The sequence below is a fragment of the Desmodus rotundus genome, chromosome 12, assembly GCF_022682495.2.
Source record: "Desmodus rotundus isolate HL8 chromosome 12, HLdesRot8A.1, whole genome shotgun sequence".
Lineage (NCBI taxonomy): Eukaryota > Metazoa > Chordata > Mammalia > Chiroptera > Phyllostomidae > Desmodus > Desmodus rotundus.
The window spans coordinates 78,347,713-78,375,327 of NC_071398.1; the positions used below are offsets into that span (position 1 = coordinate 78,347,713).

At 48.7% G+C, this 27,615-nt stretch overlaps 3 protein-coding genes across 6 annotated transcripts in view; 2 read left to right on the top strand and 1 right to left on the bottom strand.

Annotated features, from left to right (window-relative positions):
* Positions 1 to 5,166: 5,166 nt before the first annotated feature.
* GLMP (glycosylated lysosomal membrane protein) lies at positions 5,167 to 8,096 on the top strand. Its single transcript, XM_024574241.4, has 6 exons — positions 5,167 to 5,326; positions 5,775 to 6,032; positions 6,225 to 6,425; positions 6,551 to 6,769; positions 7,226 to 7,482; positions 7,593 to 8,096. Exons 1-6 carry the CDS (start codon positions 5,210 to 5,212, stop codon positions 7,756 to 7,758), a joined length of 1,218 nt encoding a protein of 405 aa, XP_024430009.2. The 5' UTR covers positions 5,167 to 5,209; the 3' UTR covers positions 7,759 to 8,096.
* Positions 8,097 to 8,322: 226 nt separating this feature from the next.
* On the bottom strand, positions 8,323 to 13,846 carry TMEM79 (transmembrane protein 79). The gene is made up of 4 exons (XM_024574253.3): positions 13,713 to 13,846; positions 12,112 to 13,034; positions 11,632 to 11,845; positions 8,323 to 9,364 (listed from the first exon to the last, which is right to left on the bottom strand). The coding sequence occupies exons 2-4, from the start codon at positions 12,869 to 12,871 to the stop codon at positions 9,157 to 9,159; spliced, it is 1,182 nt and encodes a 393-aa protein (XP_024430021.2). The 5' UTR covers positions 12,872 to 13,034; positions 13,713 to 13,846; the 3' UTR covers positions 8,323 to 9,156.
* A 1,546-nt stretch (positions 13,847 to 15,392) lies between these two features.
* Positions 15,393 to 27,615, top strand: part of SMG5 (SMG5 nonsense mediated mRNA decay factor) — a 33,110-nt gene continuing 20,887 nt past the window's right edge. Inside the window, exons 1-4 of one of the 4 annotated variants that reach the window (XM_024574228.3) lie at positions 15,393 to 15,624; positions 22,747 to 22,887; positions 26,698 to 26,796; positions 27,303 to 27,426. In XM_024574228.3, coding sequence (XP_024429996.2) covers positions 27,328 to 27,426 — 99 coding nt within the window. In that variant the 5' untranslated portion in view covers positions 15,393 to 15,624; positions 22,747 to 22,887; positions 26,698 to 26,796; positions 27,303 to 27,327. Of the gene's footprint in view, positions 15,625 to 15,644; positions 15,664 to 22,746; positions 22,888 to 26,697; positions 26,797 to 27,302; positions 27,427 to 27,615 lie in introns of those variants that run through there. The other 3 variants (XM_071220018.1, XM_024574219.3, XM_045204767.2) reach the window with 3 other exon arrangements.

Sequence of the window (27,615 nt, forward strand, 5' to 3'; positions counted from 1 at the left end):
AAAGCACATAGAACACCTGTTTATCATATTGTAGCCTGTAGCTTACAGGACCCATCCTATCTTACCTGGAATTCTTTTTCTCTGCCTCCTAATGTTCTAGTCTGTATTTTGGCTTATTGCCAGGGCATGCTTTCTCACAGTAGGACTTCTGCTGTCCCTGCTAGCAGACACAAAATAATTTAAAATTCATTTTCCACTGTTTTTATCAAGGAAAAAACTTCAGTAGTGGCCCTGGGATTTGGGAGGCTAGGTGGGGCTAGCCTTTAATGTCGTCAGTGTCCTTTCTCCTGGCCGTTGGGCCTTTCACCCTTTCTCCTTGTGGTACATACAATGAGCCTTTATCTCCTTCCTGTCCACAAGACTTAGTTGTATTAAGTTGAAGAGTAGGTAGAATAATAGTGCCTACTGTGTAATAGACATGTTTTAGTCACTTTACGTATAGTAATGAATCTTCACACCAACCCTATAAGATAGGTAATATCCCCCATTTAATGTTTTTTTAAAGATCTTGAATTTGTTAGAGAAATAGGAAGGGAGGGAGCGAGGGAGAGAAACATCTGTGTTCAAGAGATACATTGATCAGTTGCCTCTTGCACACTCCCAACTGGGAACCTGGCCTGCGACCCAGGCATGTGCCCTGACTGGGAATCAAACTGGCAACCTTTGATTTACAGGCCAGCATTCAATCCACTGAGCTATACCAGCCAGGGCTCTTTTAATTTAATTTAGTTTTTTTTTAAGGTTTTATTTATTTTAGAGGGGAAGGGAGGGAGAAAGAGGGAAAGCAATATTAGTTGCCTCTTGCACTCCCCCAACCAGGTACCTTTCAGTTTGTGAGATGGCGCCCAACTCACTGAGCCACACCAGTCAGGGCATATACTCCCATTTTATGATGGGGAATCTAACGCATAGATAAAGAAGCTTGTCCAAGGGTGACAAAGTGGTTAAGTAGAGACCTAGACTTTCTTTGTAGGCAGTCTGGCTGTAGAAGCCATGCCATTAGAGCTGGATATGCTGGCTGGATTGAGGTGTAAGGTGGAAAAGGCCTTGTGACAGGGCCTCTGGAGACATTTTGCTGTGTTCATACCTAGTTTTTAGCTTCCTGCTCATCCTAGTCAAAAGTCCTCAGCCTTTCCTTTTCTGTAAGGGGCTCTAAGATAAGCCTACCTACCTTTTGTTGAAGTCCTTGCCTTTTGTGATGTTAATAATTCCCTTGAGTTTTAAAACCTTAGGTTAATTCTGAAATAAGTAAAAAAGATCTTGGAAGAAACAGTGCTTGTACCCTGACCGATGCGGCTCAGTTGGGCGTCAGTCCACAAAGCGAAAGGTCACTGGTTCGGTTCCCAGTCAGGATACATGCCTGGGTTTGGTCCCCTCTCAGGGTACATACAAGAGGCAACTGATCATTGTTTCTCTCCCTCTCTCAAAAAATAAATTAAAAATTTAAAATACTACCTTTAAAAAGCAAAAAAGTGAAACCATAAGTACTAGAAGAATATAATTTTCAAATACATCATGGGAGAATAATAAATGCAACTACATTAAAAAGTTTGCATGGCAAAAGACTAAATGGGGGAGGGAGGATGTTTCAACAGTGTGAGGTGATTTCCTGAAGCAACATTTAGGACTTGGCAGTTGAAAAGATAGGGCCTATAGAAAAATAGGCAAGAGTGCACTTCTGGCCTAGATGGAAGCGTAGGTAGCGTAGGTAGATACACTTTGCTTCCTCGCACTACTGAAAGGAGGACAACACAAATTTATAAAAAATAAAACCAACCAGAACTGCCAGAAAACTGAACAGTATGGAAGCTCAACAACCAAGGAGTTAAAGAAGAAACATTCATCCAGACTGGTAGGAGGAACAGAGAGGCAGCTGGGGCAGAGAGGATGTCCAGCAAGGCTGCAGCTGGCAGACCAGGCAGGCGGGCAAGGTGGTCCCACATTTGTGTGCAGATAAACTGGGAGGAACAACTGGGGAGTGAGACCATGCCGTCCAGGGTTCCAGCGAGGAGAAATAAAGCCTCAGAACCTCTGGCTACTATGAAAACCTGTGGGGATTGAGGCAGGGGGAGAAACTCCTGGTCTCACAGGTGAGTCCCTTGGAGGAACCCACAGGGTCTTAGAAGGTACGCAAACCCACCCACCTGGGAATCAGCACTAGAAGGGCACAATTCATTTGTGGGTAGTGGAGGAAGTGACTGAAAGTGGGGCAAGAGCCCAGCAAGTGGCATTGTTCCCTCTCTGACCTCCCCCCCACATACAATGCCACAATGTGATGTGGGTTGCCCCACCCTGGTGAATACCTAAGGCTCTGTCCCTTACAATGTAACCGGTGCTCCAAGACAAAGAAATATGACCCAAATGAAAGAACAGATCAAAACTCCAGAAAAACCTGGCTAGTTGTGGCACAGTGGGTTTAGTGCTGGCCTGGGAACCTAAATGTGGGTTTGATTCCCAGTCTATGCTGTGGCACATGTGTGGGTTGCAGGTCAGGTTCCCAGTAGGGGGTGAGTGAGAGTCAACCACACATGGATGTTTCTCCCTCTCTTTCTCCCTTCCCCTCCTTAAAAATAAATCAGTTTCCAAAAAATTAGAAAAACTCCAGCAGAACTGGGCTACAAGGAGATAGCCAACCTATCAGATGCAGAGTTCAAAACACTGGTAATCAGGATGCTCACAGAAAAGACTGAGTACGGACACAAAATGAAGAAGTGAAGGCTATGCAAAGTGAAATAAGAATATACAGGGAGCCAACTGTGAAGGAAAGGAAACTGGGACTCAAATCAAGAATATGGAACAAAAGGAAGAAATAAACATTCACCTGGAACAGAATGAAGAAACAAGAATTCAAAAAACTGAGGAGAGGCTGCAGAATGTCCGGGACAACTTTGAACATTCCAACATCTGAATCATAGGGGTGCCAGGAAGAGAAGAGGAAGAGCTATAAAGGGAAAACTTATTTGAAAAAATGATGAAGGAGAACTTCCCCAATCTAGAGAAGGAGATAGACTTCCAGGAAGTCCAGGAAGCTCAGAGTCCCAAAGAAATTGGACCCAAGGAAGCACACACTAAGGCACATCATATAATTACATTAGCCAAGATTAAAGTTAAGGAGAGAATTTTAAAAGCAGCAAGAAAAAAGGAGAGCTACCTACAAAGTAGTTCCCATAAGACTATCAGCTGATTTCTCAAAGGAAACCTTGCAGGCAAGAAGGGGCTGGAAGGAAGTATTCAAAGTCATGGAAGGCAAGAACCTGCACGCAAGATTACTGTATCCAGCATAGGTATCAATTAGAATGGAAGGACACATAAAGTGCTTCCCAGATAAGGTCAAGTTAAAGGAGTTCATCACCCCCAAGCCCTTATTATATCAAATGTTAAAGGGACTTATCTAAGAAAAAGAAGATCAAAAATCTGAACAGTAAAATGACAAACTCACAACTATCAACAACTGAACCTAAAACAAAAACTAAGCAAACAACTAGAACAGGAACAGAATCACAGAAATGGAGATCACATGGAGGGTTATCAGCAGTGAAGGGGTGGGGGAAGAATGGAGGAAAGGGTACAGGTAATAAGTATAAATGGTAGGTACAAAATAGACAGGGGGTTGCCCCGGCTGGTGTGGCTTGTGGATTGAGTGCCCGCTGTGAACCAAAGGATCGCTGGTTCTATTCGCAATCTAGGGCAGGTGCCTGGGTTGCAGGCCAGGTCACCAGTAGGGGGTGCACAAGAGGCAACCACACATTAATGTTTCTCTCCCCCTCTCCCTCCCTTCCCCTCTCTAAATAAAATCTTTTTAAAAGTAGGAGGAGGGTAAGAATAGTGCAAGAAATGGAGAAGCCAAAGAACTTACATGTAGGACCCATGGACATGAACTAAGTGGAGAAATGTTGGAGGGAGGGATGGAGGATGGGTGCAGGGCAAAGGGGATAAAAGGAAGAGAAAAAATGGGACAACTGTAATAGTATAATTACTAAAATATACTTTAAAAAAAAGAAAAGAAAAATAAGCAAAGGGTATAAATGGCTCCAGAAAAGCAAAAATAAATAACTAAAACATGAAGAGAAGCTTAACCTTATTTGCAGGGATATGGAAATTAAGTTTTATAAATACTTATAAATACTTACCCTTTGGCAAGGGTATAGGGGAATGGGTCTCAACACATGCTTTGAGAAGCAATTGATAAGCCCCGTAGGGCAGTTTGACCTGGCAATTCCACTCCTGGGTGTTTATCCTATGGATTTGGATTGAAATACATAGGAAATGCTGTACATAGTGGGATATTCCTTTCAGCATTGTTCACCGCAGTGAAATGTTGGAACTAGGAAGGCTCTGGCTAAATAATATCCATGGAGCATTCCCCTGCAATGGAAGACTTCTATTGGAGAGTGAGGCAGCTCCAGTGCATTGATGTAGAAGAGTGTTCGATATTCAGGTGAAAGAGCCAACTGCAGACCAATGGATGCCCTTTTATGATGTTTACCCTATGTATGCAATAGGTATCACATACTTGAGAGCGCATGGAATATCTCTGGAAGGACACAAACTGGTAATGGTGATTGTCTCAGGAGGGAGTCAGGTTGCTGCAGAACAGAGGTGATAGATACCCTGTGACACCTTGAGGACTTTGTACCCTGTGCATTTGTTATTAGTAAAAATAATTTTAAGATTGAGAAAAAAAAAAAAACAAGAACAAAGTGTTCATTAAGCCGTACATGAGCTCTCTTTGACAAATAACATGTTCTGTTCTCATATCCTATTTTCAGAGGTATCCTTTTTCTTCAGCTCTACCTGGGGGCTCAGTAAATAATAATTGGCATATAGAACCTTCTAGAGTGTGCTGTCTCCCCCACAGAATTCCTTCAAATTCCTCTCTGTGCTTTCCCTACCAGAGTCATTTTGGGGGATCCCATTGGGATCTTTAGACATCATGCCCACTTATAGGTAACTGTTCCGTGGGACGAGTTGGGTAGCAGAGGGTGGGAGCATGTCTACTTGTCTATCTAGTCTGGGATGTCTTTCTTGCCAGCCAGGTTGGGAATGACAAACTTCTAACCTTTCTGATTCTGTTCTCACTGAAGCCTAAATCTGGGTTGAGTGAGGCTGTCTCTTTAAGAACTGGCGTAATGGTCCCGCCCTTTAAAGAGATCTGCTGAATGTAAGTCACATGACTCTGGTGTCTTCCGACCTCTGAAGCTGGGGCTGCATGTGTAGCTGTGAGGAACCCCGCTGGGGTTGGGGCCGCTGTGACCCCAGCCCCATTCTCCTCCTGAGTCTTTTGTCTGCAGCTCCATTCGGCCTGCTGGGGGAAGAGACCCGTCAGGTAAGGGGCTTGAGCAGTAGAGGTTTCAGGAAATGCTACGCTCGAAACTCATTTGGAATCGAGGGCAGTGGGCGGGGGACAGGGACTGGATGCATAGAGAAGAGTTCTTCATCTGGGGGTGGGTATGAGGGCTTCCTGTCTTCTGGGAAGTCTGGACCCTGACTCAGCCCTGAGTGACCCAGGTGCAACAATACTAGTTTTTTCCTTCTCTTAGCTCTATGTCCTGATCTCTTAACCCGAGTCCAGGCAGTTCTGGTTCTTCCTCTCTCCTTCACCCACCTCTGCCCTTGCACCAAGATTGCCTTAGCCCCCACACGAATTTCTCTTGTCTAGGCCCCACCCTGTCCCCAGCATTTCCCGAGTTCCCTGCCTCCCCCCACAAGTTTCCCTTTGCCCTGTTTCTCTCCCTAATCCTGTTTTCTTCACTCTCCACTACGCCGTGTTCCAGGTGTCTCTGGTGGTCATCCCTAGCAATGTGGGCCCTCCCCAGAACCTGCTTCATATCCGGGCAGTGGGCACCAACTCCACGCTGCACTATGTGTGGAGCAGCCTCGGGCCTCCAGCAGTGCTGCTGGTGGCCACCAATACTCCCCACAGCATCCTGAGTGTCAACTGGAGCCGCCTGCTGTCCCCTGAGCCTGACGGGGGCCTGATGGTGCTCCCCAAGGACAGCATCCAGTTTTCTTCTGCCCTTGTCTTTACCAGGGTGAGGAGGTTGGGGGAGAACCAAGGGGAAGAGGTGAAGGTTCATCAAACTGGAGGAATGGAAGCCTGGGTGGGTGAAGTAGAATCAGGTGTGAGAGTCCGGGCGTGGGTTCCAGTGAATGCTGGGTGGGGGGCTTGCTTCAGGAGAGAGCCGGACTCAGGCAAGCCCCTTCCCACCCCATCCACCCGCCAGCTGTTTGAGTTCGACAGCACCAACTCTTCTGACGCAGAAGCAAAGCCTCCAGGAAAACCATACCCCCCATACCTCTTGGCTGAGTTCTCCTGGAACAACATCACTGACTCATTGGATCCTGCCACCCTGAGCGCCACATTTCGAGGCCACCCCAATCATGACCCCACCGGGGCTTTTGCCAATGGCAGCCTGGCCTTCAGGGTAAGGGTGTGGGAGTAGACAAACTGAAAACGCTGGTCTATGAGGGTGGGAGTTAATGATGGGGGTGGCGTTTAAGCACAGGCAACCATCTGCTTCCTACGCCCCCCATGCCTTATCTATCCTAGGTGCAAGCCTTCTCCAGATCTGGCCGGCCTGCCCAACCCCCTCGCCTCCTGCACACGATGGACACGTGCCAGCTAGAGGTGGCCCTCATTGGGGCCTCTCCCCGAGGAAACCGCTCCCTTTTTGGGCTGGAAGTGGCCACCTTGGGCCAGGGCCCTGACTGTCCCTCACTGAGGGAGCAGCACTCCATCAACGATGAATATGCACCTGCTGTCTTCCAGGTCAGGCTTCCAGCGGAGAGATGGGTGGGGGGAATGTAGGTGGAACCCCAGTTAGCACCTCAGACAATCATTTAGCCACTTACCATTTAGCAACACTTTATTTAGCCCTTTTAAGTGGTAGGCACCGTGCTAATGAATTTGGCCCAGACAGAAGGCAGGCAGTGCAGTGGGACTCAGCGCTCTGACAAGGGGGATGTGCAGGGGCCTAGGGGCCCAGAGGAGGAAGTGAGTGCAGGCCTGCAGAGACAGGGCTGGAAAAGCACGAGTGTTCACCCTGTCCAACTCCCCTCTCTACAGAGGAAAGGTTGAGGTTTGGGCACAACAGCCTTTGAGCTCTAGACCAGGCCTAGGACTCAGGACAACTGGTGACAGGTAGAGTCTGAGAAAGGGTGGGTTACAGAAGGGTCAGGCACAGGGTGGTCCTCCTTACCTTGCCTTGTGTGCCTTCCTCCCTAGCTGGACCAGCTGCTATGGGGCTCCCTCCCATCAGGATTTGTGCAGTGGCGACCAGTGGCTTTCTCCCAGAAGCAAGGGAGCCGAGAATCAGCCCTTCCCTGCCAAGCTTCCCCTGTTTATCCCACCTTGGCATACCTTGTGCCCCAGTCACCCATTGTCCGAGCCTTCTTTGGGTCCCAGAACAACTTCTGTGTCTTCAATCTGACCTTTGGGGCTTCTACAGGCCCTGGTTATTGGGACCAATACTACCTCAGCTGGTAAGAGTCGGGTCCCGGGCCAAGGGTTCAGGAGGTTGAAGGGGAGGAGGGCTGGGCCTCTCAGCCTTCCCTCCTAAGCCTGCTTACTTCTCTTTCTTTGCTCTCTCTAGGTCGATGCTCCTGGGTGTGGGTACCCCTCCAGTGGACGCCTTGTCCCCGCTAGTCCTAGGAATCATGGTGGTGGCCCTGGGTGCTCCAGGGCTCATGCTGCTGGCCGGAGGTCTGTTTCTGTTGCTGGGCCCCAAGAGGTACTCAGAATACCAGCCCATAAATTGAAGCCCACTCTTTAAAGGGAAGGCCACTACTGGACCTGTGTGCTGTGCCTCAAACCTCTGCAGGTTTGAGAGTCAATGTTCCCGGTCAGCTTCTCCCATCTTGCTTTACTGCAGAAACTCAGAGACTAGCCTCAAGTCCTGGGAGCCACCGGGTGGGGCTTCCTTCATACTCTGGAGAGGGACCAGGGACAGGGTTATTGCTGGAGAGAGGGTGCCCTTAGAGTTGCCTCCCTGCCCCTCCAGCCCCTACTTCTCTAGGATGGGACTCAGACCGAAATGAAAGGCTTTCTGATGGTTGCTGCCTTGCAGGCATGAAATAGACTTACTTTTTCCACAGGGCTTGTCTCTGTGTGTGTGAGTGTTATTGGGTTGGTTCCAGGGAATGAGAGGGCTAAGAGATGGGTGTGGAAGGCAGGTTTCTGCGTGTGGCCCCATTTTCTCACCAGGTCTAGTCCTCTCTCTTGACATGAGACCAAGGTTCCTGCCAGCCACTCTCCACCATGTGCAGCAGGGAGGCTTCTGGGGCAGTAAGAATCAAACAAGGAAGGGACACTTGAGACTAGGGTGCAAACATGAAGAAACCAAGTAAGACTGTGGTAGTCATTTATTGTCACACCCACCCACACACGGCCCCCACATGGGGCTAACACCAGCCATGTGCCTCTCAACCCCTCCCTGGCCACCACATATATGAATACAGACACACACACACACACACACACACACACACACACACCCCTCTTGGGTTTTCCTGTCCGCTCCTCTCTTCTGGGCAGTTTGGAGGTGGGACTTTACGGGGCCTAATTGGTTGGAGGGAAGGAAGCAGCAGCTCGGGGGTGGGGCAGTTACAGTAGTCTTGGCCGAGGCTAAAGGACCTGTGAGGGCCAGTCGTAGAGGGTCCTCAACCCAACCCCCCAGGATGGTTTTATGGAGCATGAGAGTCCTATTTGACCTGATGTCCAGCCTTTACCTTTAGGCATGACCAATATTTCCAGTCTCTGTGAGGCCCTCTGCTTAGACAACTGGCACAGAAATGGTTAGAGTTTTGGCTGTGGCTCCGCCCACTGCCTCACAGGAGGCCAGAGAGTGGAGCCGAGTCCAGCAGGGGTGGACCCTAGTGGCTGTGGTGGGAGGCTGCTTAGGAAGGAACCATGCTTCTCCTGGTCCTGGCCCTGTGCCCTCAGCACCATTAAGGAACATGGCTGTCCACCTCTTTCCCTGTAAGAAAACATCTGGTCCACCTCCCCCCCCACCCCCGTCATGACTATCCCAGGCCCAGAAAGTGAAGTGGACTGGGGAAGAGAGGTGGGCGCAGTCCAAACTCATTGGATGGGACCCTGTCAAGTCAGTGGAGTTCATCCCATGCAGGTACCCAGGCTGGGGACAAGAGGATAGCTGCTCAGCCCCAGGGACGGGGCCTGTAGTCCGAGCGGGCGTAGTCAGGGTAGTCCAGGCGGCTCTCGGTGGCAGTGAACATGCGCTCAGGCTCCACCACAAACATGTAGTAGAGGTTCCACACTAGCATGGACAGCAGGGGCAGGAACGTCAGGCCGTAGCCAAAGCCTCGGAAGGAGCGGCCCACGGCGAAGGTCAGCCAGTATATCAGCCTGCCAGGGTGAGAAAAGGTCAGGCTACCCCCAGGGTAGCTAACTAGAAGTAGGCTAAGGTGGGAAGAACAGAGAGCCTGCGAGGTAGATGGGCGCTAGTAGATACTACTGATCCTTTTACGTCGTTCAAAATTCAAAGGTACCAATGCTTATAGTCAAATGTCTTCCCTCCTTCTGCTGACCCCCAGCCTCCCTGCTTGCTCTCTTCCCTCTATTCCACTCCTACTCCCATCTCCGTCACCCAATACTACGGGTTTTTGTATAAGAAGTGATTTTTTATGTGTATATGAGCAAAAAGATTTGTTTTCCTCCCTCCCCCCTGTTCTGCACATTGACTTTTTTCCCATTTTATATACCTTAGAGATTATTTTTATCAGTATATAAACACCTTCCTCATTCTTTTACAGTTGCAGCACATTCCATTGTACTTATTTCCCCTTTTGCAGATGATGAAACTAAGATTCCAAAGGGGTCAAGTAAGACTGATTCAAGGTCACCCATCTGGGAAATAGCAAAACTGTGATTTGAACCCAACCCTGTTCATCACCCCCTCTCCTTCCATTTCAGAAAGGCAGAAGAAAAGAAGAGAGTAAGAAAGGTAGCTTCAAGAGGATTTAAAGCCCAGAGGGATAAATAAGCCATAACTGCGGCTCCCCTCTTAGAAGATCCACTAAAAACATATACCGGGAGGGGGAGGGCAGCAGCTTCCTCTTAAAATATGAAGGACAACTTGTTACAGAATTGATGTGCCTGTATGTTTTCACCTGTTAAACAGGGAAGAGTAACTACTGTTTCTCTACTGTACCAGAAGGCAGTGTGTTCTTATGGTGCAGTAGAGATAATAACAGTTCACATTTAGCAAACCCTTACCCAGTGCCAGGCTACTGTACACACTCTACATGAATTAACTCATTTAATCATCACAACAACTCCACTTTATAGATGATACGGATGATGAAACCGGGACATGAAATGCTTAAGTAACTCGCCCATGGTAGAGAAGAGAGGATCTTGGATAAGGGAGGAAAAGGACTGGATTCTAGTCCTGCCTCTTCTGCTGGCTGACCTGAACGACTCTTCTCCCTCGACCTGTTGTGATTCCCTCTCTATGAAATGGGACAGATGGACCAAACAATCGCTGAGTCTTCTTTAGCTCCCTGATGATTCTTACTGTTTAAGCCAACTTGTGTCTGAGACCAGCATCCCCCTACAGGGAGGTGGGAGGTGAGCTGGAACATTTATCTCAGGAAACATCTAATGCGGGGCTGGCTGGTTGGGGGGAGGGGCAGATGACTACTAGACTACAACCAGAAGTAACAGGAAGACAGGCCCTGGCTGATGTGGCTCAGTGGACTGAGTGCCAGCTGCAAACCCAAACCAGAAGTAACAAGAAGACAAATTTTAGCTTGATGGGAAGAATGTTTTAGCAGTTAAAGCTACCTGGCATACATCAAAAATGACAAAAGGAAACATATTACAGAAAAAATGTAAAGACCTGAATTTATTTGGCTTCAAAAATTAAAAAGTACCTTCTGGGTTAACTGTAGTTCACATAAAAGCACCCCTAAGGATTTCAGGTGACTAAATTCTAAATGAAAGGAGAGTAATGCGGCTGCCATGGGAGCTAATGTGGATTTGGTTTGTACGAACAGAAGGACAATACCCTTGACCAGCAGGAGAATTCCCTGCCCGAAGGACCCAAGACAGTGAAGGGATCAGGGCCACTTAGCAGAGTGAACACTAGGGGAGCAGGCTGTTGGAATGGGGGAATTAAGAGCTGTTGTCAGATGTCCAAATTTGTCCTAGGCAATTCCAGAGATCAATCGGGGCAGCAATTTTTAGCACAATATAAGGAACTGTAGTAATGAGGACCCTTGAAAAATGAAACAGACTGCCTTATAGAAGAACTGAACACTTGGGGATAGGGGGTGTTCATCTAGAGGCCAATGGCTAACTGATCAGACTGTCACAGGGGAGTGGCTGCAATCGGTGAGAGGCTGGTCTGCATGACACCTGAAAACCCTTTCAGTTCTAAATGGTATAAGTGTCTGAAATCAACTTCCAGTAGGAAGACATACAAGCTGATCACCTGCCACTAGGTAAGGTAAGGTGCAAGGGAGAAAGTGAACTCACCTTTCCAGGAAACACATTTGGGCTGATGCAGGATCCAGAGAGCCAGCTCCCTGTCCCTGGCTCCCCAGACATTCAGACCTGGGTCCCTCTAGCACCATTACCTTCCCTGTGCCCCACCCCCATCCCCAACTCACCGGGAGACTGCAAAGAGGCCAGTGAGCAGAGGGAGCAGTTTGAGGGTATCTTGGGACAGGTAGGTGGAAAGCACAGCCAGGTTGAAGAAGTAGAGGATGAAGAGCTGCACTGACTGGGCCACATACTGCCGGTGGATCTCCACCTCACGCCGTGGCTCCCCAAAGGGTCGCAGCGCAGAAAAACACAACAGGCTCAGCCCATACACCAGGATCCCTGGGTTGGGGGTGGGAGGGTGGAGAATGGAACAAGGTCAGAATAGAGCCACAGGCAGGAAGCAAGGGCAGGGTTTATAGTGGAGAGCTCATGGGCATGGGCTCTCCACAGTGGGTCCTGGGAGGGGACAGGCACACAGGGTGGCAGGATGTTTGAGGCCCTGAAGGTCCAGGTTGAGTGAAGGGAAACTCTCCTCCCCAAGCCAGGTTGGCTCTGACCTCAAGGCCAGTTTTCAGATGCCCCCTTCTCACAGGGCCCCAGCTCACCCAGCACGATGGGGAAGGTGGCGAAGACCCCGCAGCGTAGCGTATAGATGAGGCGGGAACTCATCGTGGGCAGCCGAGGGGCATCGAAGGGCAGGAAGGTGTATGCACCGTACAGCAGGCAGGGGAAGAGGATGAGGGCGGCTCCCACTGAGGCCACCGCCCTCAACCCCTCATGACCCCCACAGCTCCCGCAGCTGCTACAGGCGTGGCCTGGTGGCCTTACCACAGCCTCGGCCCACTTGCGCTCAGAGGGCTCGGGTTGGGTGCTGCGTGTGGGCAGGAAGGTCTGGCGGCACTCGTCCTCACCTGCCTCACAGTGCACAACGAGGTCCTCCTGAGGCCGCCGCTCAATGCACTGCAGGTCAATGGGCACAAAGGCCCGGACCACCTTTTCAGGCAGCAGGTTGGCATCATCTTCAGGCAACTCCTCTAGCTTACTGAGTGGCTCTGATTGCAGGGGCTCAGGCTCGATGTCCCGCCAGCCAGGGGGGTCTGGGAATGGGGCACTGAGCTGGGGGCCAGCCCCCCAGGGCAAGGTGGCAGCCTCACTTACTGTGCTGTCTAGACCATCCGCAGCCCCCTCTCCAGCTGTGGGAGACCCAGCTGAAGACCCCACTCTAGAGGACTCAGCACCGGGGGATTTGGCCCCACTCTCCCCTTCTGGCTGCTGGCCATTGGGGACCAAAGCCTGGGGTGAGCTCTTCTCTGGGGCTTCAGGCCCCTTCACTTCCAGCAGGGCCAGGGTCTCGGGTTCTGTCATCCTGGGACCTCAGTTCTAGAGGCTACGGTGAGGTCATGTCACTGCGGAGGTTAGCAGAGGAAAGCTCTGTCGGAAGCTCCTGTCCTCTGGCCCTTCGGATGGGTTGGTAGAACTGGAACTCTCCAGGGCAGCTGGCCTCATGGGATTTAGCCCCTTCTGGGACCTTAGGGAGAACGTGGTACGGAGGAAGGCGTTGAAAGAGAAGGAGGCAGGAGGGAAGTGAGCAGCTGAAATGGAGACACCCCTTCAACATCAAATGCAATCCGGCAGGATAGGGTGCGTCAGGGGGCATAGGTCCTGGCAGCTATGGCCTCAGCCAGTCCCCACCCATGCCTTCTACCCACCTCCACCAAAACCCCTAGGGTCATTGCCACCCTAATGCAGGAATGGGAGGAAGAGGAGGTGTCTAGAATTTTGTTAAGAGCTCCTTTCCCACTCAGGATCTCCTTGTGGACAGAGAGGCTGCCCCCTTCACCTTCAAACCTCCCCTTCTCCCTGCAGATCCTCACTTGGAACTCTCCTGGCAACTGATACCAGTGATTTGCTGACAAATCTGTCCCACGTAACTGGCAATAGAAGTGTACCCTATTCTTTAGTCTCCAGTCTGGGTACTGGGCAATCTCCAAACTCACTAGCTCACCTCATCCATCTCCAGAGGGCCTAAGTCTGTGCTTTCTGACTTCTAGGTCCGATCATGGCTGTTTTCCTATGCCTCTGTTCCCGTCTTTCTCCTTGCCCTGCCATTCCTCATCTCACTGCTTCTTGATGGGGCTGACCCCCTCCCTCCACCTCCTCAAAGGTCTCCTACCCCTTGCCACTTGGACCCATGACCCTCACTTACTTTCCATCTGGAGAGAGGTGGAGGGTCCCCAGCTTCTGCGAAGGAGCTGCCCAGCTCCCTGCTGGCTCTGCGAGTATTCCTTTCTTTCGCTTTACCTGTGTCTCCAAACCAGTCTGACCAGAGCAGGTGGGGCCCAGATTAAAGGGGCAGGCCCTGCCCTACTGAATCTGCCGACAGAAAAAGCATTAGACGTCATCCTTTCTGAAAGTGGAGGTGCAGCTGGGCATAGAAGTAAGTGTGTGTATTAGGCAAGTGGGATGTATAGGAGCTCCCAGCTCAGGAAAAGCAGAGGGGGACCATCGTGTTTGTACATCAAAGGGTATTTGGAGTAGGTTGGAATCCCCAGAAAAGAGGTGGAATTTCTACACTTACTCATTCAATATTTATTGAGCACCTATTTTTAGCTAGGCACTATTCTAGGCACAGACAGGGGAGAGAACAAGATGACAGGCAAGGACTCAGCTCTTGAGAGTCTGTTCTACTGACATAACATAAGAAAGCAACTAAATCAGTAAGACTAGCCCTGGCTTGTGTGGCTCAGTGGATTGTCAGCCTGCGAACCAAAGGGTCACTGGTTCGATTCCCAGTTGGGGCACGTGCCTGGGTTGTGGGCAAGGTCAACCCAGTGGGGGCCGCATGAGAGGCCACCACACATTGATGTTTCTCTCTCTCTCTCTCTCTCTCTCCTTCCCTCCCCCTCTATAAAAATAAATAAATCTTAAATCAATAAGACTATTTCAGTAGGAAAAACCTCTTTGCCAAGGTGCCATTTGAGCTGAGACCTGAAGGGAAATGAGGTTCAGGCAGAGGAACAGAAAGGGAAAGACCAGTGAATAAGAAAGACTTAGGCTGTTTGAGGAATAGAAATTAGGTTGGTAGCTAGAACCAGGAGCATAGTAGTGGAAGGGGGATTTATGTTCCCATTACAACAGGTACACAGGGCCCCCAAACTCCTTGCTTTTTAGCTTAGGTTTAAGGCCAAGAAAGGAATAGGAATCCAAGGTGATCTTTCCAGTGGGAGGACCAGGGGGTGGAACCGTGAGGGAGTGGCTGCTCATTACTGCGGGACCCTACCTCTAAAGTCATTTGAGGTTTGTGAGGGCGGGAGAATGTCTGGGTTGCTCATCTTTGTGTCTCCAGAACCCAGCATTCTGTCTGGAAAACAGAAGGTGTTCAATAAGTGTTTGCTAGACTGTGAATCTTTGGGAGGGAGGGCTGAAGGGCTGAGGCACTTGTTGTACAAGGCATGTCTTGGAAGGTCTTACTCATGTTCAGCCCTTTACAAGAAAACTTTCACGTACATTTTGCTTGTTTGTTTGTTTAAATAATGGAAAAAAAGGAGACTTGGAATCACTCTAACCAATAATCTGAAAGAGACTTGGGAGGAGCAGAATGATAGATTCAATAGCCACCACAGGACAAAGCAAAGTTAGGATCCTAGCTCCCAGCATGAGCCCATCTACCCCATCCGGCTTCAGCCCCTTGGCTGGGTCCACTGTCCGTTCTCTGGTAGCTTTGTCAATAAAGTTTTTCTTACCGGCTTGAAAAAGCCGGAAAGAGGATATGCTGCCCAGAGTTAGTTCGGGCAACTTCCCGGGAGGGAAAGTGAGTTTCGCGAGATCTGGTGGCAGCAGGCCACTGGTTCACTACTGTGCGGCTGCTATCGCGAGATTTGGTACGCGGAGGAGGAGCTGTCGGCGGCAGCCGCCTCACAGCGATGGCGGCCGAGCGAGGCCGGCCGTGGTGGCGACTGCGGCTGCGGTCGGAGGCGGCCGTGGTGGCGGTAGCGGTGGGTGGTGGAGGCCTGTGACCGGGAGCCATCCCCGGGTCCTGGCACCATGAGCCAAGGCCCCGCCACAGGGGAGAGCAGCGAACCCGAAGCAAAAATCCTCCACACTAAGCGGCTTTACCGGTGAGAGGGGCCAGTGCGTGAGTGCAGCAGCGGAGGGAAGTAAGGGGCAGCGAGGGGTGGGGCCTCTGGGCGGGCGGTGCCTGGGTGCGCGCGGAGGTGGACGGTGCAATTTTGGAGGGAACAGGGGGCGGGGTCCTGTAACCCGGGATGTAGCTGAAGGAAGGAATTGGGTGGGTGGGAGGTTTGGATGGAAGCACGTGGGAGAATCTCCTCCGGGGTGCGTAGTGAGCTCGGGGCGGGTGCCGAGCTTTGCGAATTCGGGCTAAGGCGGGAACTGAGAGGTTGAGAAGGTAAAGGGTGGGGGGTCAGAGATGGATAAAAACCAGAAGGGGAATAGTGTTAAGTGTTGAGAGCTAGGAAAAAGGGCTAGACAATTATAAGCATTGCTAAACAGAAAACCTTGAAGGTCACTAGAATGGATAAGGAAGAGAGACAAGTCGTCATCCGAAATAAGCTTATCAACAGGAGACAGACAGATAGTTCCTCCTGAACCCAGAGCAAAACTCCTCCAGAGCTCAGAGCTATGCAGAGATAACAGCAACACCTGCTTTTGTAACTTGCTTGCTTGCTTCTCACTGTATAAAAGAGCTAGCCTGTGAGCGTTTGGCGCGGCTCTCATAGGAGAGTTCGCCCCTGCGCAGGTAAAAACTTTGTTTGGCCAATAAACCATCTATAAATCTCTTAAGAGTCTGAGTCCGTCAGTTCCTGGAACGAGAGATCTCGCTCTCGCATATAACATTTGGAGGCCCCAGCGAGATCCTCCATCTGGGAACTGAAAGGGAGACTGGGTAAGCGACAACGAGGATCCTCATTCTGAGTTTTAGAGGTCTAGACCGGTTTGGATTTGGGCCGGGAGATGGTCCGTCCGGTATAACACCTGGCCAGGGGGTCTGGGCCCTGAGGTAGTAGGTGGGACGCCACTGGAATTCCACCCAGGGGGCTCCCAAGGAGGGGACGCCCTCGGGAGTCTGTAACGAGGGGACGCCCTCGGGAGGGGGAGCTTGGCTCCCCGGGGAGGGGGAGCTCGGCTCCCCGCGACAAGGGTTTTTTGTCGCATCTGGTAACAGTTTCATTTTGCGCGCCGTCGCATCTAGAACTAGTTTCGTTTTGCGCTGCGCTGCGCTGCGATGTGTGAGTGTGACAACCGCGGTATGTCTAAATAGGAGTGTGAACATTATGTTTGATTGTATGAGGACAGAGTGTGTGGCTCCACGGGCAACAGCCTACGGAGCGTGCGTGGGTCCCAACCTGCGGTTCCTTAGTCTGTCATATGGCATAACGGCTGGGAGTTTAACCCGGACTCTACGCGGGCAGCCTTAGCTAAGACAGACCTAAGTCCTCGCGAGAGGAGAGGCCAGGCGGACGAAGTGCAAGTAAATTGTCATTTCTGTTTGTTTTGTTTTGTGTTTGTCTCAGTTATATGAAACTAAGCCTTATGAAAATGGGCCAGCGGGAGTCCACCCCAAACTCCCTGCTTGATTGCATCTTGAATAACTTTTCTGATTTCCAGCGCCATGCACGCGGCTACGGGAGCATGCAGCTCTATCCGGAGTTCCTGCAGACTCTTTGCCAGCTAGAGTGGCCGACTTTTGGTGTCGGATGGCCTGCAGAGGGGACTTTTGACCTCCCGGTATTGTTTGCAGTTCGGGCCACAGTTTATAGAGCCCCACACCCCGATCAGATAGTTTACATCGATGTGTGGGTAGACATAGCCCCAGACAAGCCAGGCTATATTCAGAAATGTCTAAGAAGGAGTGCCTCCCGTAGAAGAACAGTTCTGTTAGCCGTAGGAAGAGGAAACAAAAGAAATTCCCGGAGCCCTCCTCGCCGAGAGGGTGGGGGGTGCCTAAACTCTACCCCCCCCCACTACCAGGACCTGGGGAGGACATGTTAGACTCCTAGAATGCGCTCCCTCCCTACCCTAGGAGGGAAGTGCCGCATTCTACCCAGCCGGAGGAGGGGGGGACACTCTCGAGCCCTCCTCACACCCGAGGGGGAACTAGATAAGGGGAGGAGGCTCCAGTATCCCCAGCACCTCCGGCACTTCTGCCACTCTATGAGGCACCGCCCGGACCGGGTACCCCTGCCGGAGCAACCCCTCGGGTGATATATCTTCCTTTCTCCACTAGTAATCTATATAATTGGAAACATCAGAACCCCCCCCCCCCCCCGTTTTCTGAGAAACCTCAGGGTTTAATCTCCCTCCTAGAGACCATTTTTAGAATGCACCAGCCCACTTGGGATGATTGCCAGCAGATCCTACAGACCCTCTTTACCTCAGAGGAGAGGGATAGAATACTCTCAGGGGCCGCCAAGGCAGTTATAGGGGAAGAGGGAGAGACTGCGGTGGGAAGGAGGGAGGTGGAGGATATCCTGCCCAGTCAGCCCCCTGACTGAGACCCTAACACGAGCGGGGGAAGGGACGCGCTCCTTCAGTGTCGCAGGGCTCTGTTGAGGGGATTAAAGGCAGCCGCTAGGAAGCCCACCAATTTTAGGAAGATTAGTGAAGTGATCCAGGGGAGGGAGGAATCTCCCGCTGCTTTCCTAGAAAGATTGCTAGAGGCAGGTGTAGGAGTTCTTGGGAGCAGTAGGATATTGCCACCTCTAGATTCTAGGGTTTGCAGAATTGGCTAAGCCTCTCCATGAACTTACGAGGGGAAAAGAGGGAAATATAACTTGAACTGAAAAAGAGAACCGAGCCTTTGAGGCGCTTAAGGCAGCTTTGGTATCTGCACCTACATTGGCTTTGCCAAATTTAGGAAAGCTGTTCCAGCTGTTCATGGCAGAAAACGGAGGCATTGCAAAGGGAGTGCTGAGCCAGGCTTTAGGACCCTGGGGAAGGCCTGTAGCCTATTTGTCCAAGAGATTGGACCCAGTAGCCTCAGGGTGGCCAGGCTGCTTATGAGCTCTAGTTGCCACAGCCATGCTAGTGAAGGAGGCCAGCAAGCTCACCCTTGGACAGAATTTGCAGATAATTGGGGAGCATCATATAGAGAGAATTCTGAAATCCCCTCCTGATCGCTGGTTGTCTAATGCACGGCTAACTCAGTACCAGGTGCAGTTGCTGAATCCCCCAGCAGTCCAGTTCCTGAGAAGCGCAGCCCTGAGTCCAGCCACCCTGCTGCCAGCCCCTGATCCAACCATCATGCATAGCTGCCATGAAATATTAGAGCGGGTCACAGGCGTGTGCCCAGACTTGCGGGATGAGGCATACGAAAAACCAGAGCTCATTCTGTTCTCGGATAGCAGTAGTTTCCCAGGGAAGGGCAGCTGTACGCGGGGGCTGCGGTAACCACAGAAACTGAAGTCATTTGGCAGCAAGCCCTGCCAAAAGGAACTTCAGCCCAGAGGGCGGAGTTGATAGGGCATTTGCAAGGTCTAATCTTCAGAAAGCTGCAGGATGTCCCTGCATATCTAGGGAGTTTGAGTAGAAGATGCCTGTACTGGTAGGGACTTTTAGCTACCACGGATTAAGTTTAACCACTGAGTTTAAGTACAGTCCTTCCCAGGGTGGGAAAGGAGCAGGGATTAAAGGTAAACTGTAGTTAAATCTAGATAGGCAAAAATATGTAGAAAGGTTGTAAAAGTTTTAAACCTAGAGGAAAGGAAACCTCAACTACTTGTTTTCTAGTTTTATAGGAATGTAGTTTCATTTTGCTTCCGTTTCTGATCAGAAACCCCCTGTATCTGAAGACCTAGTTAGGGTCACCTGAAGACCTAGCGAAGGTCGCCTGTAACCGGTTAAAGAGAATGCCTTTGCCACTCGGGACCCAGGAAGGGTCATTTAGGCCTGATGTGTGTTTCAGCCTGAGGCAAAGGAGCATGTCTCTGCCAAGAGACCGGACCTGAATGGCATGTCTCTGCGGAGGCCCCAGTAGACGCACTGGTGCAAGAGGATGCCTCTACCTGTGTACTGTTCTTATAGAACTCTGTCTGTGTTTTAGATTTTGTTCTGTATCTTCTCTGAAAAGAAAATTAAGGATTCCAGGGATAGTAAAACTTCACACTCTGTAGGAAACTAAACAAGGGAAAGTACAAGATATATAAATGAAGAAGGTGTATAAAAGGATATCAGAAGGGAAAGGATTTTCCTTTGCACTTAGTATTTTTCTCCCTATCTGATCCCTCCAGAATTTAGCATTCTGAAGGAGTGAGTAATAACATAAGGTTTCTCTGCATAAATCCATTAAGACCAGTCATTAATAGTAGTTTGTTAACCGATACTTTGACTAGAATGTCACGCCTGAAGGAGGCATGTCTGGGTTCTAGTTGTCACCAGGAAGCCCTGAGGAACTGGGATTGACTTGCGAAGCTAGCAAAAGCCCACGAGAAGAAGCCTGGTACCTTGGTTAATTGTGCGGTTCATAGCAGTCTTTCCAGGGAAGGAACGAAGGTTGCTTTCCTAAAAGATAGCTAAAAGGAACCTGTAGGCACAACGGAAGCCTCAAGGATTTAAGTAAAACGACTAGTACAGGCGAAGCCAGGTGGCAGATGTATGGCTCTGCTTCTGTGCCCTGAGGGGCAGACTAAAGTCAGTCTAAAGGTTCCCTGAGTGAGTTCCAGCGGAGAGAACTTAAAGATCATAGGCAATCCAGGCTGCTCTTAGTATGTTTATGCAAACAAACAGGCAGAATTAAAAGTTAGACTCAAAGTAGTCTCTTTAATAATGATGAGGGTAATCTTAGGGAGAGAAATCATGGTCTAAGGAAAATCACAATGCTCAGTATTAGATATTAGAATCATGCAGCTAACTGTCTTAAAAGTCTGTTTTCATTTGAAAGTTAAAACTGGGTTTGTAATATCATCAAAGATGTTCAATTTATAGGCACGAAGGACCTGTCAAATTGCCATTGTTAGATGTCATTGCAGCAAGGGCCTTGCAACTAAATGTCTTCCCAAAAGACAGTCTCACCAGCATAGAGACTAGCTTAGGAGTAGTTGTATAAATTAACCTGTGTGTTCCTCCTTCTGTTTTCATTAGGCGTAGGACTATGGCCTTATTACCTGAGCAATTGGTTGCAGTATAGGCCTCACTTAAAGAGCCCACCTTCATCATTTCCCCCTAAGACTCAACTAGTTTAGTTAAACTAGGTAGTTTAGTTAGTGAAGGGTTCGGGCGGTCTGTAGGCTTCAATTCAGAGTTTATCTTCCCTTTTCTGTCCTAATAGCCAAAACAGAAAGGGCCCAGAGATCTAAAAGGAGGGAAATCCTGATATATTCCCCTCAGCCCAAGCGAAGTATAGTGAGCCACAGGGTTTTAGATAGGTGTAGCATGTCTCATACACCTTCCTCCAGATGAGCCATTCTTTACCTAGGTGCCTGCCTTTGTTATTCAGTAATTATGATTTAATTGTGCCTTCCAAATCTCTTGCCAAATCTGTCACCTCCAGAATATGACGAGGATGCCAACTGTCCAGTAATGCCAGCCTTTGGACACCGAGCCTACAACTTCGCAGTGACAGCCAACTGACTTAGATTCTGTAAGGTCCTTCCCCTTACAGGAAAGGACTCCCTCCATGCTGCACCCCCTTTCAGGGCACCCCGACCCAAGGTTAGGTAGGACAACGTCCATGTCCAGCCGGAAGCAGTTACAAGAAGATGAGACCTTCGTCCATTGTCCTTTATATAATTATAAAGGGGTAATATATCTGAAAGGAAGGATTGAAGCAGGGTGCAGCCAAGAGGAGGGCCCCAAGAAAGGATTTATAATAGGATCCAGAACTCAAGGTGTACCATTGTTTGCCACCAATTTCTTATCCAGAGTTTTATATAACTAGGTACATAATTCCCCAAGTGTATCTATGCAGGAAACCCAGATTTTGTTCTCCCCTCCAGGACTAGAGAGAAGAGAGTTCCCCTTATACCCATAGTAGCCACTGTAAGGATCTTAGGGTCCACCGCACTGAGTGCTGCAGCCCTCATTCAGGGAGAGTTAGAGTTGAGACAGCTTTTGCAGATTTTCTCTAAGGACATATCTCTGCTGCGAGATCAAGTAGCTTATTTAGAAAGACAGGTAGATTCATTGGCAGAGGTAGCTCTCCAAAATCGGAGAGGATTAGATTTATTGTTCTTAAGGAGAAGAATTATGCGCAGCATTAGAAGAAACTTATTGCTCTTATACTAATCATTCAGGGATAATTAGAGATAGTATTAAGGTCTTAACCAAGAGACTGAAAGAACAGGAAAAGCTAGAAAAACCAACGTAGTACACAGGAATCTATAAGATGTCCCCATAGCTGACTACCCTGATTTCCTCTATTAGTAGGCCTTTATTAATTATACTCCTGTTTAACTTGTAGCCCCATCGTCATTAGTATGATTCAAGGATTTGACTCATAAGTGCCGACAAGGAAATGGGGGAATGTTGAGAGCTAGGAAAAAGGGCTAGACAATTATAAGCATTGCTAAACAGAAAACCTTGAAGGTCACTAGAATAGATAAGGAAGAGAGACAAGTCGTCATCCGAAATAAGCTTATCAACAGGAGACAGACAGATAGTTCCTCCTGAACCCAGAGCAAAACTCCTCCAGAGCTCAGAGCTATGCAGAGATAACAGCAACACCTGCTTTTGTAACTTGCTTGCTTGCTTCTCACTGTATAAAAGAGCTAGCCTGTGAGCGTTTGGCGCGGCTCTCATAGGAGAGTTCGCCCCTGCGCAGGTAAAAACTTTGTTTAGCCAATAAACCATCTATAAATCTCTTAAGAGTCTGAGTCCGTCAGTTCCTAGAACGAGAGATCTCGCTCTCGCATATAACATTAAGAACCTTGTAGGACTTCTGGGAAGAGCTCTGAACTGAAATCAAGAGAGCCAGGTTCAGGGCCTTGCCTTGCCACCTCTCACTCTGTGACCTTGGGCAGGAGCGTCATCATCCTTAAAAGGAGAGATTTGGATTTCATACACCCTGAAGCCCCTTCTGGCTCTAGTTTTTGGGAATCTGAATGAAAAGAAAGGCGGGAAGACTGTGTTGGACTGGAAGGGCTATGAAGGGCTTTGAGTCCTGAGTGTTCTTAGGTCATGGGAGCCCATTTAAAGGCACCTGGGACTCCTGATTCCTGCCTTCCGACCTCCTGACTACAGTCTTTTGCCAGGCAACTTACATCCTTGGTTTCTGATTTCCACAGAGCCACTCACTCCAACATCTTCAGCCCTCTGTTGGGAACAGGCCAGTATGAACTCTTCCCACCCTGGGTCAAGGATTTTTTGGAGCAGCTGGAACATGGGCTGTAGAACTGGAACAAAATAGAATGAAGCATAGAGATCAAGTTGAGTTTTCTACTTTCTAATAGGGAGTAGGGCTTACGGTTTTCATTGAGCTCAGGCTCTACGGAACAGAACTGTTCGCATGAGAAGACTGCCCAGTGAGCCCCGGGCCCCATCCTGGCAGTGAAAGAGTGAAGAGCATGTTGTCCTTTCTCCTTTGAGTAGGCACCCTGCCTTCTCTGGATTCATAAGTCAGAAGACTGGGGAGTATAGGCTTTTCCCAAAATAGAAAAGCGATCCAATCCAGCGGCTCCTGGGCTTCCACTGGGCCACCCCAGTGGTGAAGAGGTGGCTGGGGGTGGGACATGTGCCTTGTCACGCTGTCAAGTGTCAGTGCTGCCCGTCAGACAGCATGGGCAGTGTCTTCAGGGTTCCTTGTCTCCAGCTTTTGGTAAAGGCTGTGGTCATCTTTCTAATCATTGCCAAATGTAGCTCTTCCTTGAGTCACAGTTTTCACAGGACTGCGTAATTGAAGCTGACGTGTTTGCATGTGTGGTTAACATGGGTGTCTCTGCCTGTAGTTGTGTGCTGTTGGCTTTGAGCACGGTGGAAATCTCAGGCAGAAGGTCTCTGTTTTTGTTCTTTTTTAAAAAAAATATTTTATTTATATATTTTTAGAGAGAGGAAGGGAGGAACAAAGAGAGGGAGAGAAACATCAGTTGGTTGCCTTTTGTATGCACCCTGACTGGGAACTGAACCCTCAACCCTGGCATGTGCCCTGATGGGGAATTGGACCGGCAACTGTTCACTTTGCAGGTTGATGCCCATCCAACCGAACCACACCAGTCGCGGCTCTTTTTATTCTTTATTATAGAAAGGAAGGTGTGATTTCTTTGACAAAGATAAATTTGTTCTTAGACTACAAAACTGTCAGTCTGAGCTTTAGTAAATTTGGGACATTCCCACAGTGAAACTGTTTTCAGAAATGAAATTCTGGAAAAAAAAAATTTTAGATTTTATTTATTTATTTTTAGAAAGAGAGGGAGAGAAACATCACTAGGTTGCCTCTCACACACCCCTAACTGGAAAACTAACCTGCAACCCAGGCATGTGCCCTGACCAGGAATTGAACCTTTTGGTTTGCAGGCCAGTGCTCAACCCACTGAGCCACACCATCCAGGGCTGAAATTCTGAAATGTTTTAAGCCCCTCAGAAGAAAAAGCAGCTGGAGAAGAGATGTTGGAAGGGATGTAAGCACCAATTAATTAATTATGCCAGTTAACTTAAAATATATATGCATATGTATATTTTAGAGGAAAGGAGAGAAACTATGATTTGTTGTTCCACTTATGCATTCATTGGTTAATTCTCATATATGCCTGGACCGGGGATCAAACCCGTGACCTTGGAGTATCTGGATGACACTCTAACCAACTGAGCTACCTGGCCAGGGAATATTTTTCTTTTCTTTAACATTCTGCATGTCCTGGGATTACAGTAGTGAATGAGACAGGACAGTTTTTGTGGTTTTGTTCTAAAGGAGATTACAGTTTAGTGCAGGAGCTTATGATCTGATCCGGAATAGAGAATGATGTCCTGAGTTCTCTCAGGCTTAAGAATTTGCAATTATCCCTGACTGGTGTGTCTCAGTGGATTGAGCACAGGCCTGTGAACCAAAAGGTCACCAGTTCGAGTCCCAGTCAGGGAACACGCCTAGGTTGTGGGCCAAGAGGCAACCCATTGATGTTTCTGTCACACGTTGGTGTTACTCTACCTCTCATTCTCTCTCCCTTCCACTCTAAAAATAAATAAATAAAATCTTTACTTATTTTATTAAAGTGATGAGTGGCTTATTAAGAGCACTAGTGGAAGAAATGGCAAGGAAAGGAGACATAGGAAATATTTAAATATTTTATTTATTTATTTTTAGAGAGGGAAAGGGAGGGAGAAAGAGAGGGAAGGGAACATCAATGTGTGGTTGGTTGCCTCTCATGTGCTTCCTACCGTTAACCTGGCCTGCAACCCAGGCACTTGCCCCAACTGGGAATGGAACCCTTTGGTTCACAAGCCCACACTCAATCTAGTGAGCCACACCAGCCAGGTGCAATAAATAAAATGTTTTTTAAAAAAAGAATTTGCAATTAGAATGTCTTAGAGTAGTGGTTATTAACTTTTTTGTATTGAGGATCTAAGGAGAACTCTGGAGCCTGTCCATAAAAATACATATCCATGTATACACACTCCTTTCACCTACTGTGGGCTGAAGTTATTGAAAGCCCTGCCCTGGGGAATAAGCTGGTATAGAGTAAATCACTGATAGCTGCCTGATGCTACCTGCTCCTGGCATCAAGGGCCAGGCTGAGGAGAAGTGCTTGGCTGCCATGTCTAGGCAGCCCAGAAGGTGTTTGGAGAAATGCTGAGCTCTCAAGATTGCTTGTGAGAACGCCTTGATTACCCTCCTACCCACTCATCTGAGTTCTAGTGGTCACTTTGTCCTGTAAAGGGCAACTTTTAGCAGTGTACCACCTGAGGCACCACAGGGTGCTCACCTGCTGTGGCCCACCTTCCCCAGCCCAGGAGCACAGGTTTCAGTATTCTGAAACAATCTTGGATTGTTTTGAGAATGATCACTCCTTGGTTTTTGGTTGCTTTTGTGTTCAGAGTTACAGCCAGTTCATCTGTTCCCCCAGCTGCTGTCTGTCATCCTCTGGGTTTTACCCTTCCAGAGATGACCTACATCTGGCATTTATTAGCCATCCATGGAGTTTCCTTGGCCTTTTCTGTTACTGGCTGGAGTCTCAGTCTTTTAACAAGAAGGATGGAAACTCATACATACTGAGCACTTAATACATGTGAGGCACTGTTATGAATGCTTTTTGTATTATTTAATCCTCACAAAGTAGGTGATAATGTTATTCCCATTTTATAGATGGGAGAACTGAGAAATAAGGAAGTTAGGTATTTTGCACAGGACCACATAGCTGGGAAGAATTAGAGCCAGGATTTCAACCCAGGCAGTTTGGTTCCAGAGTCTACACTCTCTGTATTAAACAAGTCCTTCAGCAGAATCCAGGAGACCTTATGATAAGGAAGCTCAGGAAGCCCCCACCCTATTTTCCCATACCTCACTATTCCAAAGCAGAATTGTATATCAGGAATACCTTTCCTTTCTGTCAGAGATAATACATCCTTATATTATAATAATTCATTCATTCCATCGTTATTTATTGAATGTCCACTATGTACCAGTGCTATATAAAAATTATTTTATTTAACCCTGACAACAGTCCTTTGTGGTAGCTGCTATTATTTTCTCCATTTTCTTGGCTGTGGTTCGCAGGCTGGTGCTCAATCCACTGAACCACACCAGCCAGGGCCCTTTTTTCATGGCTGTGGTAACTGAGGCTTGAAGCGGTTAGGTAATTTACTGCCTGGGGTTAGAGTTAGTAGGGCATAGCCAAGGTTCACACCCTAGATTTTCTGCCTGGGATCACAGTCTATGCTCTTTCCCTTGGGAGGGTCTACCTTCCTATGTACGGGGTTTCTCTTCCTTGACACTGTTTACATTTTGGGTGGGGTAGTTATTGTGGTGGATTGTCTCGTGTATTGTGGGGTGTCTAGCACTCTCTAAATGAGTTGTGACAATCAGAAATGTCTCTGTCATTGCCAAATATTCCCTGAGCAGGGGGCTACTGTATCAGGGTGGAGACTGATGATCTTGTTTTTGTTTTTTTTTTTTTAAAGAGCTCATCCTGCATCTTTCTTGTTTCCCCACCCCTAATTTTTTAGCTCTTCCTTTAGGGTCAGTGCCTTAGCATGCTAGGTGGATCATTTCCATGGCTCAGGGGCTGTTTGCCTGTATTTCCCTGCAGGGCTGTGGTGGAGGCTGTGCATCGACTTGACCTCATCCTTTGCAACAAAACCGCTTATCAAGAAGTGTTCAAACCAGAGAACATTAGCCTGAGGAACAAGTAAGCTGGAGACACTAAATCATGGATCCTTACAGTTTCTCTACCTCTCTTGACTGGAAGCCATCACGTGTAGATTCCTGTTCTCTCTTACCTCCTGTCCTTGTGGTACAGTGATGGGCTGTGGAGTCTCTGGTCCTCAGAGAGGAGGTGGCGATCTTTCAATCTGTCTGCAGCTTCTACATCTGATAGACTGATGCCATAGTGTGGCATGTGAGTTAGGGGAATTGGCCATACTACACAACAAAAGGAAAAAAAGAGGGGATAAAAAGGAGAGAAGGATGTAGGGAAAGAAAGCGAAGGTGAAGTTCTTACTGCTCCTGTCTGTCTTTTGGGGCTCCTGCTGCCTTCTAGCACAGATGTTGTCCTGGGTCATACTGACTGTGCCCGGATGTCTCTTGGGAGGCCCAGAGCTTTGTTAGTAGGGTATTGGCAGATAGCTCCTTGCTTTCATTTCTTGTGTTCATCAAGGAATGGGGAGTCTCTCATGGTCCTCTGCACCCTTCCAGGCTGCGTGAACTCTGTGTCAAGCTTATGTTCCTGCACCCAGTGGACTATGGAAGGAAGGCTGAGGAGCTGCTATGGAGAAAGGTATACTACGAAGTTATCCAGCTTATCAAGACTAACAAAAAGGTAATGGAAGATCCTAGGTCTTGGGAGGAAATTTTTTTAAAGAGGGGAAGCTAAGGAAGGAAAAGACAGCTAGGAAAGTGGGCCAGAGCATAGCTGGAGATAGGGGAGCCAAAGAAGGGATGGCAGAAGGGAGGGAGGGCATTAGATAGAATTAGGACTGGGGAACGTTGGGAGCCTGATACCAGAAGG

What these genes read in the sequence shown, in the direction of transcription:
- GLMP (XM_024574241.4), top strand. Translation starts at nt 5,210, where the DNA reads ATGTGTAGCTGTGAGGAACCCCGCTGGGGTTGGGGCCGCTGTGACCCC. An exon ending in ATGCACCTGCTGTCTTCCAG is followed by an intron (nt 6,770 to 7,225) that starts GTCAGGCTTCCA and finishes CTTCCTCCCTAG; the next exon opens with CTGGACCAGCTGCTATGGGG. An exon ending in GACCAATACTACCTCAGCTG is followed by an intron (nt 7,483 to 7,592) that starts GTAAGAGTCGGG and finishes TGCTCTCTCTAG; the next exon opens with GTCGATGCTCCTGGGTGTGG.
- TMEM79 (XM_024574253.3), bottom strand. Translation starts at nt 12,871, where the DNA reads ATGACAGAACCCGAGACCCTGGCCCTGCTGGAAGTGAAGGGGCCTGAA. An exon ending in CACCTTCCCCATCGTGCTGG is followed by an intron (nt 11,846 to 12,111) that starts GTGAGCTGGGGC and finishes CCCCCAACCCAG; the next exon opens with GGATCCTGGTGTATGGGCTG. An exon ending in GGCCTCTTTGCAGTCTCCCG is followed by an intron (nt 9,365 to 11,631) that starts GTGAGTTGGGGA and finishes TCACCCTGGCAG; the next exon opens with GCTGATATACTGGCTGACCT.